This window comes from Heptranchias perlo, chromosome 11 (genome assembly GCF_035084215.1).
Source record: "Heptranchias perlo isolate sHepPer1 chromosome 11, sHepPer1.hap1, whole genome shotgun sequence".
In the NCBI taxonomy this organism is placed as follows: domain Eukaryota; kingdom Metazoa; phylum Chordata; class Chondrichthyes; order Hexanchiformes; family Hexanchidae; genus Heptranchias; species Heptranchias perlo.
In genome coordinates, this window is record NC_090335.1 from 53,124,326 (window position 1) to 53,144,535 (window position 20,210).

The window sequence follows — 20,210 nt, forward strand, 5'->3', positions numbered from 1 at the left end:
TACATGAAAAAGTACTGACAAAATGGCTAGTTGAATATCTCTTGAATTTTTGCCATGTGGCAAGAAAGAAATCTTGAGCCAGGGTCAAAGCTCACTCCACCGGACATACCAACCTTGAACAAGTAGCTATACACATCAGTAGGGCTTCCACTTGGAGCAACCCGCATACTTTCACGATACATTCTTCCTTAGATATGTCAGGTAAGGAAGAGTTGCTGTTCCACAGGTCCGTCCTGGGCCAGGTGTTTTTCCTTCAACCAGTAGGAACTTCTGCCTCCTTGTAAGTATTACTGAATTAATCTGCAGTAGTACTTGGATGATGTTATACTGCTTATTACCTTGCAGTAAGTTAGATATGGCATGTCATTTTATAATTTTTTGGCCTATCTGGTTATCTTTGCTATATCATCTTTTCTTGAAAATTCATTATAAAAATCAAAGCTATTGTTCATTTGTAGTTTTATTGACAAGATAATAGATTAATAATGTGTGTTTTTAAGATGTGATTCTCATTTTTCTATCTTTCTGACAGATTTTCCATTATTCAATTGGAGAAGCTTTTCCTGCAACTCAGGCTCAATTTCAAGACCGTGTCATATGGGATGGCAATATCAACAGAAACGATGGTTCTATTATTATAACAAATATTAATTTTAAAGACAATGGAACTTACATCTGTGATGTGTCAAATCCACCCGACCTCAATTGGACTCCTGGTGAAATTCACTTAATTGTTGTTGAACAAGGTGAACAGAAAATATCAGTAGTTCTAATAATGTTTCCTGAAAATTACAGTTTACTTGAAATAATCATAACCTATAACATGAGTTCTACATTGTTGGAGGTGCTATCTTTTGGATGAGCTGTTAAATCATGCTTCTGCCTGTTCAGGTGGACACATAAAAAATCCTATTTACATCATATGTGAAAGAGCAAGAAATTCCCCCAAGTGAAAATATTGCAGACGCTGGGAATGTGAAACAAAAACTAAATGTCAGTCATCGGTGGAGAGAATAGACAAGTTAATATTTTGGGTTTTGAAGACTGGTCTGCATCTGAAACGTTCACTTGTCTATTGTATCCATCAATGCTGACTGACATGCTGTGCATTTCTGTTTTTGTTTAAAAAATTTCCCTGGTTCTCTGGCTAACACTGCTTTTTTTTTAAAAAAACCTGGTCGTTCATTAATTTGCTGTTTGTGAGACGTTGCTATGTGAAAATTGGCATTCGTGTTTGCTTATACAAGAGTGCACTTCAAAGGTAATTCAGTTGGTTGTAAAGTGCTTTGAGACATCCTGAGAATGTGAAAAAGTGATACATAATATGCAAGTTGTTTCTTTTTTACTTTTTTTCAGGTTCTATACACAACCGAACAGGAGTCATTGTTGGTTCGATCTTTGGAGCAAGTGCAGTTTTAATGCTAATTATTAGCATTGTGTACTTTATCAAGAAAAAGAAAGAGGGCCAACGACATGGCTACATTGGGTAAAAGAAATTGTTATACATGAGTGCTAGTACATGGTGAAATATTGTGTAAATTTTACAGTGCAAGTAAGCTCCAGTCTAAATCTATGGAGTTTCAGCTTATTCAGTGGGTGAATTGTGTGCAAATCAGAGTTTCTTCTTTCCTTAAAGACAACATATTAACATCAGGTGAAAATTTGTACTTTTTTTCCAATTTCTCAGAATTGCTCAACTTTTATATTTTCATATTTGTTTTGCAAACCATCTTTATTTTTGGAATCTGTGATATTGGGTACATGAAAGACACAAGATGTAAGGAAAATTGAATTAAAAGAATTGTGATAAGATATTTCCACAATGTGCTGTCCTATTAAAAGCCCAATGACCGAGCAGTGTTAACTGAAAACTCCACTTGGGGTGGGGGGTGGGGGGGGAGAAACGGAGGGAGGGACTGTTTGCACAGTTGCTTAAAATTCTATTTTTATATTAGGATTGTGAAAAATAAGCCAAGAAAATCCTTTTACCGACAGTGGTCCATTGACTATTAGGCCACAATTTCCAGGCTTGTATCTCCAGTAGTCACTTCAATGTAGCCTGAGTGTGATTTGATACATACACTGTTTTGGGATCACTGAACTGATTTTTTTCCCCTTCAACTTCAGGTGACCGATACTTTTAAGTGGCACAGTTTACACCCTTATTGTTGTAGCATAGTATGCTACATGTGCGTACATTTAAAAAAACAATTAAGACATCACAGAACAGTAGGATTCCTTTTAGATTGGAGATGGTGCTGTGAGCTTTAAAGACCAATTTATGGATAAGAAATGCACCCAATTATTTTCTTTTGATTTTGTTATGAATGTTTAGTTTCTCTTTGACCAAATTATTGATACTTTTACTTTCAAAAAGATCTGAAATTAATAACCTCAAATTGAACAAAATAAATTTTGATTTCTGTCTGGACAGAAAAAAATTACGGGTAACAATGAAATTGCTTCTGTAATAGATGATTTGTGCTCCAGTAGCATATCAGTGATCATTATTTGTATAAGGAAATATTTTACAACCATAGAAAAAATGATTACTTCAAAAAAATATTGGACAAGAGTCTGTGATCTGAGTTAACAATTAACAGAATACAAAATAGGACAAAAAATTTTGATCAAATTGTTTGTTTTGATGTTGCTAAACATTTATGAATTAGACTTTTATCTTGCATACACTGAAATATTGCGAGCAGAGCTTGCAGTGTATATACTATAGTGCTATTCTAGTTAAAATGATAACCATTTACATTACAAAGAGCTTGTAAATGTTGGCTTTGTGAAATTGAACTGTGTATAATGCGATGTTTTTGATTTCCAAAAGTGGAAAACATCATGGTTGTAAAGTGGCAATGCTGTACATGTTTAGTACATGTACTAAATTTGAAGGCAAAATCCAGACTACTTTTGGCCAGTAATTTTTCTCAACTTTTTTTCCTCCCCACCCAGACTTGTGAACTTTACAATCTTTATCAAGGATTGAGATAATTTCAATTTTTATTTTATTTTGTGGAATTAGAAATTAAATGGATAAACCAGAATATTCACTCTTGGTCAAATTAATTGAAAGTGTGGATGTTGCATACTACAAATACGTGACCCTGTTTCTTTTTATACAAGCTGTGTACCCATGTCTGATGCACATTCAGAGAATGCCAACCTGACTAATACTGACCTTCAGTAATGGCATAAAATTGATTGCCTTTTGAATTGCAGCAGGTCAGTACTTTTTTTTTCTGTGCCTTAGGTTATGCAGTGTACCTAAGGCTATGCTGTCCTTTAACAAGTTTTAAAGCCATTTTTTTCTCTTCTGCAATAAATACTGATGCTAAAAGTAGTGTATTAGTCAGTACCCTAATTCAAATACAAAACAGCATATGCACACTTTTCTGGATGCCCCTTTTAGATTAATACTTTGAATATTTTTCATATACTAGAACTGTATTTTATGGTTCCCTGCCTTCTCTTCTCCTCTTCTTCCCCCACCCCCGGTGGGGATACAATTCTACATGCATTAGCAGCCACCTTTTCATCAAAATGACCCTCCTTCATCTGTGAGCCTAAACAAATGTCAATTGGCCATTCATCTGCTGATTATGATCTTGATTTCACCTGATTACTGGCCCATGCGCTATCCAGCAGCTGACATTGGATAATGATTAGCAGTGGAAACCATGGCTGTTTTTACTCCCTCTCTAACCAGAGGTGATACGGCCAATTCCAGTATTCCCCACCCGAGCCTTGGCTGAGATCAGCTAACTCTGTACAGACCAAGAATTGAACCTGGAACCTTTCCTATCATCTGTGTGGTTTAACATGTACTACATGTTGCATTTATCCACTGAGGCACAACTTTGCCATGTTTTTTTAAAATGAAATAATTAGCCTTTATTTTGCTGTTGCCTTTAAACTAAAATTGCTAACCCTGGTATGGTCATTGACTGTGTGGGAACCTGGCATCAATGATATGCATATTGATTGCTTTCAATATCTGTACAGCTAAAATATTGCTCATGAGTTCAAGAAGTAAATGATAAGCATATGTTGTGCAAAAGATGTAACCTCTAACCTATCAATAATATATCTTTTTTTTAAAAAAAAACTGTATTAATTGTGTGCTAAGTATCTATTAAGATCACCTGTAGGGACTCCTCTGATGGCTCAATGAGTTTAGCCAGTCAGTACTTGAGTCATACAGACCATGGAACTTCCAGGTACTGGGTTAAATGATCTTAGCCAGGGTGTGAGTAGGGGTCACTACAGTTTGCCTCAATGTCCTTGGGTTAGGGAGGGTATAATGGCAGAGTTCCTGTTCCTATTTAATGACCCTTGCTGGAAATATGCATGTGCACCAGCTGCTGAGAGCAGGATTGGACACAGTTGTCCAACTTCTCTGGTCAACCAGCTTGCACATATTTACTGTCTGCTCAATCTCAAAAGTTGCACATAAGTAATGGCTATTTGGATGTAAAGGACCAGGTTTAACTGCTGTTCCCCCCTCAGTTGAATAGTCTGTTAAACCCTTGATGTCAAAGTAGTGACTACATGGACCCATTTTCTTCCCTCTTTTTCCTGAAAGAACTCTGTATGCACTGGGTGCTTCTTAGGTCAGTATGTTTCAAGTCCAACAAGCTTGATTTAGTTCTGGGAAATGAAATGGGGAAAATAATTGATGAGAACAGGAGAACAATTGGGAAATAATGACCACAAAATAGTTTCAATGGAAGAATAGAAAAGGATAACTGAGTCAAAGATAAGGGTACTGAACTGGAAAAAGACAAGTTCTGATCCACATATGTATAACTTAAACAGCATGGGCTTTGAAGTTTTAAGACCAGATATGAAATGTGTTTGAAATCACCAAAATGATTATACCTACAGTATGTAAGTATCAAAAAAAATTAACATTAGATGCCATGAACCAGTGTACTGTACTACATTGCTCAGCAGTGCCACAACATGGCAGAATGTGGTTTTACATCTGTAATTTCCCCCTTACAAACTCCTGATCTTCACAGTGTCATCAGGCAATCACAAACCAGCAGTTTCCCTAAAGAGAAGGCACACTGTAGGTATAAAGCCCTTTTGGGGAATTCAAACAAATTCCAGCTCTTGGCTTAAAATTTCAAAGTCCATGCTATTTAAGTTTATCTGGTGTTCCCCAAAGTAACTTTTCCCTGAAGATATCAATGTTTAACCTGTAGCTGTGAGGAGCTTAACGTTCTTAGCCGAGCATGCTTGCTAAACAAGGACTTCCTGGATTGCAAACTGTACCACCATGTTGAGGACATCAATTCCAGATTGTTATGGTCTGTATTATATTACTCATGCTGGCAAGAGTTGTCTCTAGCATCAGAAATTAACCCACTATTGCATTTTACTTGCACCAGTTGCTTGAAAGCCCATTTGGTTTGATAAGTGAAATCCTCACTTGGATTCTCCTTCTCAAATATCCACATTTTGTATTCTTTTTCTGGGATGTAGTATTGCCCTGGATAGGTTCTTTTGTTGTACTTCGACTGCACATGAAATATCAAGAGCTAGCAATAAGTAGTACAAAGTCTGCTGCCCAGAGCATTCCCTACCCATTGCTCTTAAATTTTTCAAGCCAGGTTGGAGCTGAAGGAAACTCTTCCATGTTTTCTCAGATAGCTTTGTCAGTCCACAAAGAGTGGAGCATGGAAAATTATTGCACCTGTTAAAGGTTTGGAAGAATTCTTGTTTATGTAATGGCCTTTTTTTTCAGGTGCCATGTGTAAATTGGCAGCCACTCCAAATCCAAGTCATCTATCTCCCATTCTTCTTGCTAACCTGGGCTATGTCTTCCTCTACTTCTCACGTGGCAGTGCTCCTTTCTTCTCCCCCTTCTCCAGAATATATACATTAAATCAGGTGGCACCCTTTATCTTGCCAGGTTCAGTGGTATCTGATACTCCCATAAGTGGTCTGAATGACTTTTTTTATTGAAGTTGACTCTCGCTGTCCTTAACTGCTCATACAATAGTGTAAACCGAGGATGTAACAATAGTACCCTCTTGTACCCTGAACCAGATATTTCATGTCTTTAGGATGTTGTGTTCTCCAATCTCTGATGGCAAATTGAGCAAACACTTGGTGAGAGTAGACCTGGTATGAATCAATAAGCAGTTATGATAGGACTCAATTAATTCACCTAATGCAACTTATCTTCACGTAATACAAAATAAAGAACAAGCCACGCTTCCCCACATCAGGTTATCTTTCTTGACTTAAACAAGATCATTTCTGACCATTCTCTGCTACACTGCAGCCGTCTCTCTGTAAAAGCACATTTGGAGGCGTCTGAGTTTATAGGATCCAGTTCATATGTCAAGGGGGATGCATTGTTGCATCTCCTAGATTGTTATTGTTATTAGTAGATATTGAGCCGTATGAGTCAACTTGAACATGAGTGACATGGGAGTCACTTCAGGGAACAACTGATACACTGAATCCAAAAAGGTATCTACAGCAGACTCTAAATTTGTAACAGAAATTAACCTAATAGACTTAAAAACTACTAATATTTGGTTGAACAGCCAGCATCAGTTGACCAGCCAGTGGGTATAGGTTTGGTAATCTTTGTGTAACGTAAAATTACTATATTACACAATAAATGAAGTATTACTAATGTAGGAAGGCATTTAAAGGAAGTGTGTTCTAACATTAGATGGCATTTAAATTTACAGTATGGAACTATGAGAGCATATAACAGAAAAAATTGAAGCTTTTGCATTAGTGGTATACTTATCTAATAATAATCACTGCAGTAGTAATTTGTATGTTATTTTGTGAAGTGGTTAACCAGTTTAGCTGTTTGGGAAAAAACATATTAACAAATCAGTCAGAAGAATTTAATTTAGAAAATGGATAGTACTACGCAGCCGTATATATTTAAAAGTAACTGAATGTCACATAGTGGTCAAAACACAATTGTTAGGTCCAGCCCTAAAGCAATTACATCTTTCTCTGGTTTCCTTGGCATTGGTTCATTAATCAATTGCTGAGTGTAGCCTCATTAAAATTTACTGTTAAGTACTGTGGTCCTAAGTACTTAAATGTTAAGTATATTTTGTAATTACCAACCATAATGCAGCTTTGTATTAATACAAATTAATTGTTTAGTCCCTAAGAGAAGCTGATGGGCATGTCGCAATTTTCTGTGTTTTAGATTTTGAACATTTTTTTCCCTCATAAAATGAAGTTGTTTTGGTATTTCTCTGCACTAACAACTTATCTAAGCTCAAAGTAGCTAAATAACCAAACTATCATGATACAACCTTCAAGAATCAGCTGATAGTCGCTTGAATCCATTTAATTAGCTGTCGCCCTGGCTATTAGATGAAGTGCCGCAGGAAAGTGAGGCCTTTTTATCTGGAGGGAAAGAGCAGTATTGATGGAAAAGTCTCTGGCTCAAAATGTCCAACTTTTTGATTATTAAAATTGAACATTGCAAGGACTTTTAATGACATAATCAGTAGTGGTGAGCAGTGCTGCAGATTTAAAATCTGGTTTAATCTATCTGATGAGTTGGTATTTTTAACTATTAACTTTTCCATTTCTTGACCGGAGCCCTGTTGCTTATGCATTTAGTGCAGAGGGATTAGTTTCATTTATAGTGGACATGTGGGAAAGTGTAACCTGATGGCTTCACCAAATCATATTCAGATCAAAATTTTATTTTAAACTGAAATTTTTGGTCATTCGAACACTGATGGTGCTAGGGCTCTTGAGGACACTGACAGGATGGTACCTCAGTGTCTTTCTCCTTCGCTGTCCATAATGCCTTCCTTATCTTCAGGATCTGTTTGGACTTTTTTTTTAAAGAGCATACCAGTATCCCCAGGATAGCACCTACTATGCTGTGGAAGATGGTCACGACAGTAGTCTGTGGTTTATTACCTGTGCTTCCAGTGAATAGGAAGTTTAGGCTTCCCAGCTTTGATTTGGAAGAGTGAATTCAAATGTTGGAGTCTCAGCACAAGACAAATAGAATACCTGCCTTGCCCTACAAGAAACCCAAAGCAAATAGGATTCTCTCCTGACCTCCAATATTTAATGACTACCAATACTATGAACACAAAGATAAACCAAATTGTCTGCTGGCCTATTCTCTGACTAAACATCAAGGTAGTCGAGGCAAACCAGCATTGTACTCTTCGACCTGCCAGGTTGTCAGTAAGCCTGTTATGCTTTTATCCTGAGCTGTATAATTTTGAAGCTAAACTATTTTGGCATTACTTGCATGTTGTCCTGCAATGTGCCTAGATAAAGTGGGATACACAGCTTTGGATGCAACAGGCCATTGTTGGAGAGGGTGGGAAGGACTTAGTAACTTCTGGTAACTGGTACTGTTCTGAACACTTGGATGCTTTTGTTCCAATACTGAAAAATGACAAAGACCCCCACCCCCCCACTGCGATTTTTTTTTTTTGGCTATCATGTTGGACCCTAATTTTTTTAACTCGTGTCCGTTACAGAAAATTAACAAATGCTTAATAGTCATTTGAGTTATGTCCCCCTTGCTCTACCTTTCATTCTCTCAAAACAAAACAATTCTATCGGATTAATCAAACATAACATACCCTTCACAAATCCATGTTGACTATCATACAAACATACAAATTAAGAGCCGAAGTCGGCCATTAGGCCCCTCAAGCCTGCTCTGCTGTTTGATAAGATCATGGCTGATCTGATTGTGATCTCAACCCTACTTTCCCGTCTACCTACTATAACCTTTGACTCCCTTGTTAATCAAGAATTTAACTCGGCCTTAAAAATATTCCATGACCCTGCCTCCACTGCTCTCTGGGGAAGGGAGTTCCACAGACTCCGACCCTCAGGGAAAAAATTTCTCCTCATCTCTGTCTTAAATGGGAGACCCCTTATTTTTAAACTGTGGCCCCGAGATCTAGTCTTTCCCACAAGAGGAAACATCCCCTCAGCATCTACCCCTGCAGGTCCCCTCAGGATCTTATATGCCCCCACTTAAGGGCAATTAAGGATGGGCAAAAAATGCTGGCCTCACCAGCGACGCCCACATCCCATGAACGAATTTTTTAGAAAAATGTTTCAATAAGATCACCTCTCATTCTTCTAAACTCCAGTGTATACAGGCCCAACTTGTCCAACCTTTCCTCATATGATAACCCCCTCAACCCAGGGATCAGTTGAGTGAACCTTCTCTGAACCGCCTCCAAATCAATTATGTCCTTTCTTAAATAAGGATACCAAAACTGCACACAGTATTCTAGATGTGGTCTCACCAATGTCCTGTACAACTGTAGCAAAACATCTCTACTTTTATATTCCATTTCCCTTGCAATAAATGACAACATTCCATTTGCCTTCCTAATCACTTGCTGTACCTGCATACTAACTTTTTGTGATTCATATACTAGGGCACCCATATCCCTCTACCTCAGAGTTCTGCAATCTCTCTCCATTTAAATAATATACTGCTTTTCTGTTCCTCCTGCCAAAGTGGACAAGTTCACATTTTCGCACATTCACTTACCCTATCTAAATCCCTTTGCAGACTCCTCATGTCCTCTTCACAACTTACTTTCCTACCTACCTTTGTGTCATCAGCAAATTTAGCAACCATACATTCGGTCCCTTCTTCCAAGTCATTGATATAGATTGTAAATAGTTGAGGCCCAAGCACTGATCCCTGTGGCACTCCACTTGTTACATCTTGCCAACCTGAAAATGACCCATTTATGCCTACCCTCTGTTTCCTGTTAGCTAACCAATCCTTTATCCATGCTAATATGTTACCCCCTACACCATGAGCTCTTATTTTGTGTATTAACCTTTGATGTGGCATCTTATCAAAAGCCTTCTGGAAATCCAAGTACACTACACCCACAGGATCCCCTTTATCCACATTGCTTGTTACTTCCTCAAAGAACTCTAATAAATTAGTCAAACGCTCTTTCCCTTTCACAAAGCTATGTTGACTCTGCCTGATTGCATTGAGATTTTCTAAGTGCCCTGCTATAACCTACTTAATAATAGATTTGAGCATTTTCCCTATGACCGATGTTAAGCTAACTGGCCAGTAGTGGTCAATCTGTGTCCTTCTAAGTATCAATTTATTTTGGCTGTAATTATGGTCTCTTGTAGTTTTTCTATTATTGACATAAAGCTAACCAGTCAATAGTTGGCTGGCTTATCCCTTTCCTGTATTTGAACAGAGCTGTAACCTATGGCACCAATCAGTCCTTTGACACTACTACAGTCTTTAATAAATTTTGTAAAGTCCCTCCTCTACTTTCTCACTAGCCTCCTTCGGTATTCTGGGGTTTGTAGCATTTAATCATGAACCCTCAACCCCTTATCTGTTTCCTGTTAATGCATATATCTACTGCTGACCCTTCTCATTCTTTGTCTACAAGCTTTTGAAAACTTTTGCTTTCCTGTAAAGACCAAAGCAAAGTATTCACTTAAGCAACATTGCTCTTTCTTTAGCTATCATAATCTCACCGCCTGCCAGCTTTCCTTGTATGGCTAGTTATGTACTGACTCAGGAAAAAAGTATCGCATGCATTCTAGAAATATCCAATTTTAAAGCTCTTCAGATGTATTCTCCTAGTCTATTTTTGGTTAAAGTCCCTTATCACCTCCACACACCTCTCAATGGTGTGCAGATTTTCTCTTCAGTTGACAATTTGGCAGTCTATAAAGGACAAACAGTATTGTAGCATGCACCTTTTTATTTCTTGGCTCAACCCACAGAAACTTTAAATCCATCCATATTATTAAAAGTATTAATTCTAATGCACAGTTCCTGTTTCACACTTCCTGTGCCATGAATTAGTCACATATGGGTATAATGCCTGAGTTTTTTTAACTAACGTGTATATTTTTCAATTCCCCTATTGTTAGGTGCTACACTACCAAGTTGTTTCCAAAGTCCATTGGTCTAGCTGGCACTGCAGGTAGTGTAGCTGAGTCATGTGGGCCAGGAAAAACTCCTGTTTCTATGGTTGGTTGATCTTGATTGAAGTAGCAGTAGAGGGATCATAATGAGTAAGGAATCAATGCCTTCAAGAGGAGAGAAAATTGAGGAAAGTAGGGTGAAGTTAGTTTCAGGGGAGAACCCGTTGGTTCCAAAATTTAGAATAAAAAATTTTCTTAAATGACTATTTTAAAGATCCATTGGGGCCCTGTTTGTGTTGAGAGTACCATGTTCTTTGCAAGCTCTACTCAAAACCACCCCAACTAAAACTGGTACACTTGTGTGTAGTGATGTACAGCACAAATAAAGATGTGAAAAGCAGTGTATTTAATTGAAAAAGATATGTTTGCCAGAAAAGCTAATTAGTGGCTCGCATTTTTTTTGCTTTCTGTAAAATATTAAGTATAGCAATAATGTATGGTGCCAGAAAATCAATGTGCATGTGACTAAAGGAATTGATCTGTGTAAACTTGTAAATTGTTTAGTATAAATGCAGTTAGTAAATTTGAGGCAATTTACTATCTTTATTTCTACTGTTAATTGCTATATGATGTAGTATAATTCAGAATATTATCATGATTTACTTTCCTTTAATTATTTCTCCTTCATCTAATTCAGTGGAAATTAGAAGAGCTGATCCTGAATACCAGTAAGTGGTGGCCAAAATTGAGCAAAGTCTTAATGATCAAAGTGCACTATTTAATACTGCACTGGGGATGTACAAACTTAAAACTTTGTGTGTTTGTGTATGAGATGTGTGGCTGAAAATCTAATGCTAGCAGTAGAGCCAGAGGCTTAAGTTTAATTTGAATTTTGCGTAAAACCTTCCTGCTCTGACTTGCAATTTAACAAGTGAGTTTTGCTATTTAGATCAAGAGAAATGAGGGAGAACTGGACTGGTTGCTTCCTGCATTTCTGTTCTGTGACTCCTGTTAGACTAACCTATGAATGGCATTGGCTGCTTCTATGGAGACAACACCTGCAGGGTGGTAGCCTGGATTGCAGAAGAGAATGGATTAAACACGACTAAAAATGAAGTAGAAATTGATCAGAACATGCCCTCCATAGGCATCTGTGCTGTGTTTTATGTCAACTTGGTTCAGTTAAGCAGAGTTTTGCATTTAAGCAAGGAATTTTACAATCTGATCATGAACTTCAACAATTGCAAGTTGAAGAGCAACATTCTAGCAATGAAGTGACGCTTCATTATTTTCTGTGTGATCAATAGCTACAAAATGAAAATTGCACTTTTTACACCATTAATACGGATATATAGCTAGGCAAATTGAAGCATAACCAAAAATATTGCAGAATTCTGAAAGCCAGAAGTAAAAGGTGAGAAAATACATTTTTTAGTTTATTTAAAAATATTTTTTCCCTTTTTTAATATAAAAACTATGTTTTATTACAATTTGTATTGTTTTGATCCCCTTCATCTTAATTTGAAGCTGTAACACTTTTTAGGGGAAATATTTAACAATTTTTTTTAAACTGCCATTTTGTGAATGATGTCTTTCATCTCCTGACATGTCATATCACTTTACCATCCTTATGGTAAATTGCCAGCTAAATTTTGGAAAGAAATCTAGCATTCTGCATGTTAATATCAATTGTGCTTTTTTTTAAAAAAAAGTTTCTATAATGCTTTAAATGAGTTTAGTTAAAGGAGATTAAAACTTGAGTTACCGGCTGTTATTACTGACTTATATACGTTGTCTTTATGGTTCCTTTTAAAGTATAGCTTTATACTTGATTTACAAATGGTCTGGGGCTTGGTTCTCAATTTAGGCTTATTTTCAGTCATTACCATTTGCAATGGATTTTGCACTGATGCAGAGATAGTGTGTGTTATAGAAATTGTTTTTTCTGCAAATGTGCATCAGCAAGTAATGTGATGTTTGTAGTAAACTGACACAACTATTGAAATAGAGCCTGTTTTGCATTTGCTATTCTTTTTCAATTCATAAAATACAGTACCATTATGACCAATATTTTAATAGCATTAATTTAGATGAATTTGGGCACCAAAACAATTCATATAACATCAGTATATTTCAGTTCTGAGTTTAATTATGGAGTTTGGAGTTCTTCTAATACAGTATAATAGCGCTGGTGGTTGGCTGCATGACCAACTGGCAAACTGCATAGGATGCACGTGCAACACTAGTTCTGATAGACCTTCATCAGTGCCAGGGGGTGTTCTTTGCTGTGATTACTGTGAGCTCATTACTTTCAAAACCATCAATTGCCACATTTTGCATGACTAGGTGATGGCACAGAACTGCTGCTGAGGTGTACGAGCCATCTGTTCTGTTTCACTCATGTCACTGCTGGAAGGCATCTTTTCACAAAACTCACTGTTTTGGCTGAACATATTGCGATGGGCCTAAGGTCCTGAATCTTTTCTTACGCTATCATGATGTGCTATTGAAGTACTAACAAAAGCTTGCTATATGTTGTCTCTGATGTGAATGTCTTCATTTCAATTAGGAATTCATCTATACTAATATTGTTATCCCAGTCTATAATATTAGGGGCAAAGAAGGGGAAGGATTTTTGAAATGTGTTCAGGATAACTTTCTCGACCAGTACGTTTCCAGCCCAACGAGGAAGGAGGCATCGCTGGACTTGGTTCTAGGGATTGAGATGGGCCAAGTGGAGCAAGTGTCAATGGGGAAGCATTTAGGGAACAGTGATCATAGTATCATAAGGTTCAGAATAGCTATGGAAAAGGACTCTGACCACTAAAGTAAAATACTTAATTGGAGGAGGGCCAATTTCAGTGGGATGAGAACAGATCTGACCTGGGTAAATTGGAATCAAAGATTGGCAGGCAAAACTATAATTGAACAGTGGGCAGCCTTTAAAGAAGAGATTATTTGGGTACAGACCAGGTACATGCCAACAAGGGATAAAAGTAGGGCAACTAAAGCCAGAGCTCCCTGGATGATAAAGGAGATAGAGAGTAAGATGCAGCGGAAAAAAGCAGCGTATGTCAGGTGGATAACACAAGTGCCAACCAGAGAGAATATAGAAAGTTAAGGGCAAAGTGAAAAAGGAAATAATAAGGGCAAAGAGAGAGTATGACAACATAAAAGGGAATCCAAAAGTCATCTACAGATATGTTAACATTAAACGGTAGTAAGAGGAGGGGTGGGGCCGATTAGAGACAATAAAGGAGATCTGCTCATGGAGGCAGTGGTCATGGCTGAGGTACTAAATGAGTACTTTGCATTGGTCTTAACCAAGGAAGATGATGTTGCCAGAGTCTCGGTGAAGGAAGATACAGTTAAGACACTGGATGGGCTAAAAATTGAGAGAGGCACTAGAAAGGCCAGCTGTACTTAAAATAGATAAGTCACCTGGTCCGGATGGGATGCACCCTAGAACGCTGAGGGAAGTAAGGGGGGAAATTGCGGACGTCCTCGCCATAATCTTCCAGACATCCTTAGATACGGGGGTAGTGCCAGAGGACTGGAGAATTGTGAATGTTACACCCTTGTTCAAAAAAGGGTGTAAAGATAAACCCAGCCAGTCTAACCTCGGTGGTGGGGAAACTTTTGGAAACAATAATCCGGGACAGAATTAACAGTCACTTGGACGAGTGTGGATTGATTAGGGAAAGCCAGCACGGATTTGTTAAAGGCAAATCATGTTTAACCAACTTGATAAAGTTTTTTGATGAGGTAACAGAGAGGGTAGATGAGGGCAATGCAGTTGATGTGTATATGGACTTTCAAAAGGTGTTTGATAAAGTGCCACATGGTAGGCTTGCTATTAAGATTGCGGCCCATGGAATAAAGGGGACAATAGCATCATGGATACAGAATTGGCTAAGGGACAGGAAACAGTGGTGGTGGTGAATGGTTGTTTTTCGGACTGGAGGGAGGTGTGCAGTGGTGGTCTCCAGGGGTTGGTGCTGGGACCACTGCTTTTTTTTTTGATGCGTATTAATGACTTGGATTTGGGAGTACAGGGCACAATTTCCAAACTTGCAGATGACCCAAAACTTGGAAGGGAGTGAACAATGAGGAGGATAGTGAGACTTCAGGAAGATATAGACACGCTGGTGGCATGGGCGGACATGTGGCAGATTAAGTTTAATGCGGAAAAATGCGATGTGATGCATTTCAGTAGGAAAATGAGGTGAACAGTGGTATCTGGGGGTATATGTGCATAAATCATTGAAGGTGGCATGGCAAGTTGGGAAAGTGGTTAAAGAAGCATACTGGATCTTGGGCTTTATAAATAGAGGCATAGAGTACAAAAGCAAGGAAGTCATGATGAACCTTTATAAAACACTGGTTTGACCACAACTGGAGTATTGTGTCCAGTTCTGGGCACCACACTTTAGGAAGGATGCAAAGGCCTTAGGGAGGATGCAGAGGAAATTTACGAGAATGATTCCAGGGATGAGACTTCAGTTGTCCACAAGAAGCAGGACAAATCCAATCTCGCCAATTACCGCCTCATCAGTCTACTCTCAATCATGAGCAAAGTGATGGAAGGTGTCGTCGACAGTGCTATCAAGCAGCACTTATTCACCAATAACCTGCTCACCAATGCTCAGTTTGGGTTCCACCAGGATCTCATTACAACCTTGGTCCAAACATGAACAAAAGAGCTGAATTCCAGAGGTGAGGTGAGAGTGACTGCCTTTGCTATCAAGGCAGCATTTGACTGTGGTACCAAGGAGCCCTAGTAAGATTGAAGTCAATGGGAATCGGGGGGAAAACTCTCCAGTGGCTGGTGTCATTCCTAGCACAAAGGAAGATGGTAGTGGTTGTTGGAGGCCAATCATCTCAGCCCCAGGACATTGCTGCAGGAGTTCCTCAGGGCAGTGTCCTAGGCCCAACCATCTTCAGCTGCTTCATCAAAGACCTTCCCTCCATCATAAGGTCAGAAATGGGGATGCTCGCTGATGATTACACAGGGGTTGCGAATGGAACTGAACACTCCGATAATGAAGCAGTCCATGCCCACTTGGGCTGATAAGTGGCAAGTAACATTCGCGCCAGGCAATGACCACCTCCAACAAGAGAGAGTCTAACCACTTCCCCATGACATTCAACGGCATTACCATCGCCGAATCCCCCACCATCAACATCCTGGGGGTCACCATTGACCAGAAACTGAACTGGACCAGCCACATAAATACTGTGGCTGCAAGAGCAGGTCAGAGGCTGGGTATTCTGTGGCGAGTGACTCACCTCCTGACTCCCCAAAGTCTTTCCATCATCTGCAAGGCAGGAGTGTGATGGAATACTCTCCACTTGCCTGGATGAGTGCAGCTCCAACAACACTCTAAGCTCAACATCATCCAGGACAAGGGAGCCCGCTTGATTGGCACCCCATCCACCACCCTAAACATTCACTCCCTTCATCACCGGTGCACCTTGGATGCAGTGTACACCATCCACAGGCTGCACTGCAGCAACTTGCCAAGGCTTCTTCGACAGCACCTCCCAAACCCATGACCTCTACCACCTAGAAGGTCAAGGGCAGCAGGCACATGGGAACAACACCACCTGTACGTTCCCCTCCAAGTCACATCATCCCGACTTGGAAATATATCGCCGTTCCTTCATCGTTGCTGGGTCAAAACCCTGGAACTCCCTACCTAACAACAGCACCGTGGGAGAACCATCACCACATGGACTCCAGTGGTTCAAGAAGGTGGCTCACCACCACCTTCTTACGGGCAATTAGGGATGGGTAATAAATGTTGGCCTTGCCAGCGACACCCACATCCCATAAACAAATAATAAAAAAAAAATACGTGGATAGACTGGAGCAGCTGTGATTGTTCTCCTTGGAACAGAGAAGGTTGAGAGGAGTTTTGATCGGGGTATTCAAAATCATGAAGGGTCTAGACAGAGTAGATAAAGAGAAGCTGATCTCATTGGTGGAAGGGTCAAGAACCAGAGGGCATAGATTTAAGGTGATTGGCAAATGAACCAAAGGTGACATGAGGAAAAACTTTTTTATGCAGTGAGCGGTTGGGATCTGCAATGCACTGCCTGAGGGAGTGGCGGAGGTGGAGTCAATCATGGCCTTCAGAAGGGAACTGGATAAGTACTTGAAATGAAAAAATGTGCAGGACTAAGGGGATAGGGCGGGGGAGTGGGACTAGCTGGATTGCTCATGCATAGAGCTGGCGCGTACTCGATGGGCAGAATGGCCTCCTTCCATGCTGTAACCTTTCCATGATTCTTCCTTGACCTTAAGCTATTCCATAACACAAGTATGCATTCCTCTGCTGGGTTTACAATATTTGGATGATTCATATCACTAAGTAGTTTGTTAGCTGTTATAGAAGCCTTAAAGGATCATTATTGCAAATGCATTGTGAATGGCTATTATCTGTTCGCTACTAAAGAAGTATCCAGCTCCAAGGAATCACTCATTTCAATTTTGTGCATTCCTGCATCTGGTAGTTCATGATTATGGGAGAAGAAATAAGGACTGTGCATTTTTGCAAAAAGAGAGAATTCCTGTTCTTTCAATTACTTTTATATCCGATAGAGGTGGAGCTATGCACATTGAGGTTTGTGTTTTGCTGTAAAAACAACTTGGGTAATGTGTTTTACTATCCCATACACTCAGTTTTATTCCTTGTCTGTTGAATGTGCTGATTCTTGCTGGGGTCTGGTTGCATGGACACTTTTTTTATAGTACCTTGCCCAAGTAGCTGTTCCTGTGTGAGCTTTCACAGCGAAGCCTGACTGTGCATGCTCAATTCCCAACAGGAGCTGACTAATTTTTGATGGAGGTGGCAGTAAAAGAAAATATTTTGAGAATTGAGCCCCTAGCCTCTGTGGTACATTAATGTTTAGGTATTGATTTCTAGAGTGTCTCTGCATTTCAGGTCTACTTCTCAAACCTAATAGAGGTATCAGGGAAACTTTTACTTCTGAAAAGTTGTTCAAAATTGATCACTCTTAAAAACACTTTTTAAAACTCCAGTTGGGAACAGGTTGCAGTATTTTTAACCTGTGTATCGAGTTACTGGTGTAAAAGCTCAATATATGTTGGCCTCTGTACAAGATATTAGTTTCTTCACCATTGAATTACAGTGCTATAATGTAGGAAAGGTACTTTTCCCCCATGTTTTCTAATTGCGGTTTCCACTTATTCAACAGTATGAGTATTGTAATTTTTGCCCCTTGACACCTATTGTACTGTTAAAACTGATGTGACATCACAAGTTTTAACACATAGGGACAATCTCCTTGGCTGTTGGCCACTTATTCTGAGACCCTGCCACAAACTTTCCCCAAATAGTAACTGGTGGAAAAGTATATATTAAATATAATTTATGCAAGTAACTGTTCAGGGGTAAATTGTCAATCTACATGTATTTAGGTAATTACCATGGATGTGCAAAATGTTATTTGGTTTTCATGTTGATTATTAAGGGATAGGAATAAGAATTTTTCCCAAATGACTACTTTGTGATATCAGTCTTGGTTTTAAATCACATTTACAGCAGGTGAATTTGAAGTTGCTAGGAAACAGTTCATAAGGTTCTCATCGATTCCTTTGTCTAGTCATAATTTCCTGCTGTAATAGTCTTAATTGTATTATTTGTAAATTAAACATTCACTTAATGTAGTTCTAAGAAACCATATCAAATTTGTGTCAACCAATAGCATGTCCTCATTAGATGGACCAAAAGTAGGAGGGAGATTAAGTAGATTTGCTAGCACTAAATTTTTTCCTTTTGGTTTATAAGCATTTTTGACCAGGTGCTTTTTTGAGCTTATTTTCTTTCCTATCTTTCAAGTCTTTCACTGTTAATGCACCTATCTGAGTGATTGACCTCATCCAAGCTTCTACATATGCTGGCTACTATAAACTAATGTAAGGAATCTTACAACACCAGGTTATAGTCCAACAATTTTATTTTAAAATCACAAGCTTTCGGAGATTGTCTCCTTCGTCAGGTGAGTGACTCACTCACCTGACGAAGGAGATAATCTCCGAAAGCTTGTGATTTTAAAATAAAATTGTTGGACTATAACCTGGTGTTGTAAGATTCCTTACATTTGTCCACCCCAGTCCATCACCGGCATCTCCACATCATGGCTACTATAAACTAAGATTGACAAGTGCCATTTTCAATCCTCACAGACAACTTAACTGCAAACTGTGGGAGATTGTCATTATAAGTATATGTCTCAACGTGACGATATGTCATCTGGGATGCACCCTGCAGGCATTTAATCTCTTTCTGCCCTGCACTCCCATCACACCATCTCTGTACATGCCAACAAGAGGACTGCTCAATCTTGCAACCTAAGCAGGATCTCATCTCTTGGTTATTAATAGATAATTATCGCTTGCCTGTTGGGAGATAGGTCTTGTACCACAAAACATCTGTCTGTAGTTTCTATCATTCATTTCTTCAGAACCTTACTATAGTTCACCATGTAGCCTTCATTGGGTGCTGCTTAATGGAAGCAAGCTGCTGTTATGGCTCAATCTCCAAATACTGAATGGACCTTGAGCACTCTAGTCTGTTACAAAAACAATGCAGAGAAACTGAGAGCGAATAAAAGGTAGAAAGTATTTATATTTATTGTTCTGCTCTCCCAGAACTAATGCAGTTTAACATTGACGGTTTGATAAAATGTGATCTTATACCTCTGCCAGTTTTGCTTTGAAGTTGCCATCGGTAAGTCCACTGATGAAGCTAGATTCCATTTTATTACATGGAATTTTACATTTTTTAATCTGTTTTGGGAATTGCATCTCATGACTATCCATTTATTTGTGAAAGTCAAAGCATGGGTGATGACAGCAGTAGTTAGACCTCTTCCCCTCCTTGCTTTGCTGGATGCGTTCCCTTGATGGCTTGACTCAGATACAAAATTCCCTGTTTAGGAATTCTGTTGCTGAAATTTTGTCCTATTCTATGGTGTAAAGCAATTTTTTGAAAAATATATGCATGAGTTATTTCTCAAGTTGTCAGATGTAGTCTTTCCCCCTCTCAATACATTGAGGTAATATTTGTGGCTCATTGTGCTAAGAAATTGGTACTATATTGAAACAAACCTTTTGCACATCCCTGTCAATTTACACTTATGGATTTGTTGCATGTATATTTGTTTTTAGGTTTTGTATGCAAAGCTTTGGAAACCCATTCTTGCACCACAATTTAACTGAAGATAGCCAATATGCGATTCCAACTCTTAATATGCACACAAATGCAAAG

At 38.8% G+C, this 20,210-nt stretch overlaps 1 protein-coding gene across 1 annotated transcript in view; it reads left to right on the top strand.

Annotated features, from left to right (window-relative positions):
- LOC137327344 (myelin protein zero-like protein 1) overlaps positions 1–20,210 on the top strand; it is a 61,813-nt gene that overhangs the window by 26,239 nt on the left and 15,364 nt on the right. The window contains exons 3-4 of the mRNA XM_067993046.1: positions 533–746; positions 1,357–1,486. Of these exons, the coding sequence (XP_067849147.1) occupies positions 533–746; positions 1,357–1,486 (344 nt within the window). The remainder of the gene's footprint in view (positions 1–532; positions 747–1,356; positions 1,487–20,210) is intronic.